The following is a 1549-nucleotide window of genomic DNA, read 5'->3' as shown; positions in this document are numbered from 1 at the left end:
TAATAGTGTATCGTTAAAGTATGAAGTACCAACTCTATGGTTTAGGGTTTTAGTAATATAATAGTGTATCGTTAAAGTATGAAGTACCAACTCTATGGTTTAGGGTTTTAGTAATATAATAGTATGAAGTACTAACTCTATGGTTTATGGTTTTAGTAATATAATAGTGAATCGTTAAAGTATGAAGTACCAACTCTATGGTTTAGGGTTTTAGTAATATAATAGTATGAAGTACTAACTCTATGGTTTAGGGTTTTAGTAATATAATAGTGAATCGTTAAAGTATGAAGTACTAACTCTATGGTTTAGGGTTTTATGAGTGTTTTGAATACTTCTGAAGCACTAAATTAATCGAATTTTTTGTAACTATAAACAGGATTTAAGTGTGTTTTAACGCAAAGCCACATTTGGCTATTTACTCTGTCCACCGTAGAAAAATGAACCTCGGATTTTAGCGCTGACCCGCTGGAGGGTTAGTAGTTAAGAGTTTTTGATTCACGAGATAACAGTAACAATTCTGTAACTCACCACCAGGCGATCAACATCGGTAGCCACCCACACGTGGATACAGCTTCTAAATACTGCCAATCCCTGATTATCCAAGCTAGTCCTGGAAGAATGATTAATCCTGTAATCCAACCGAAGGAAAATGAAACCGCTACCCAAAGTCGATACCCTGGACTAATCGTTTCCATTACTACAGAAATAAACCAGAAAAATCCGAAATTACAGAGCGATATAAATATATTTTACGTCATCATACAAGTTAACGGGGACTACATTCAAACAGTTATTGTTTGAAATAACGTTGGCTTTTAACAATGCAACCTGTATATTATCTTAAAACAACGACAACCATAAAAAACGAAAAGTACATAAGATACGTTTTTTTTTTTTCGATTAAAACTATTATGATTAAAATAACAACACTAAATAGACTTTGAAGTCACTAAATTCGGGGAAGAATTATGATCTAAGACAAAGGACCCACGTTTTGACAGTAATTATTCAGACTTCATTTCTGATTTCCTTAGCGCTAGAAGGTGGTAGAAATATTTTTTCACACGAAAGGAAATCAGTTTAAAATGTTATAAATATTGCTTACTATAAAAACAAACAACTTTAGTCTGTATGGATGAAAATGGTCAATCTTTCTATAGCTACTTACAAAGACAAACACCTGCATTCTGTATACCGGCTACCCCCATCGCTGAACTAAACCGGGTAACATAAAAAAATGACAAGTTCGGAACAGCTGCGCCTGCGTAGTTCGAAACAATAATCAAACACAGAGAACCCAGTAACACTGGACGTCGTCCAAACCTGGATAACAAATAGAGTAAATTAGCAAAGAAGTTCATAACACCACAAATTATTAAAGCAGATATTATGTGGAAGTTTAGATCGAGGGGTGGGTGACAAAAACTGGATTAATATGTTTGCGAATGGATCTTCTAATAATTTCGGAGCAAATTTTATAGAGATTATTGTTTTATTAATGCAGTGGGTTATACGCACTCTAGTTACCACGAGGACTCGAACCCGGATT

General features: G+C 34.3%; 1 protein-coding gene across 1 annotated transcript in view; it reads right to left on the bottom strand.

Annotated features, from left to right (window-relative positions):
• Positions 1-1320, bottom strand: part of LOC106469131 (organic cation transporter protein-like) — a 19245-nt gene extending 17925 nt beyond the window's left edge. Inside the window, exons 1-2 of the mRNA XM_022397560.1 lie at positions 1169-1320; positions 527-697 (exon numbers count right to left, since the gene is read on the bottom strand). Coding sequence (XP_022253268.1) covers positions 527-697; positions 1169-1208 — 211 coding nt within the window. The 5' untranslated portion in view covers positions 1209-1320. The remainder of the gene's footprint in view (positions 1-526; positions 698-1168) is intronic.
• Positions 1321-1549: the final 229 nt, after the last annotated feature.

This window comes from Limulus polyphemus, unplaced genomic scaffold, assembly GCF_000517525.1.
Source record: "Limulus polyphemus unplaced genomic scaffold, Limulus_polyphemus-2.1.2 Scaffold3320, whole genome shotgun sequence".
In the NCBI taxonomy this organism is placed as follows: domain Eukaryota; kingdom Metazoa; phylum Arthropoda; class Merostomata; order Xiphosura; family Limulidae; genus Limulus; species Limulus polyphemus.
This window is presented reverse-complemented; position numbering and strand designations above follow the sequence as displayed.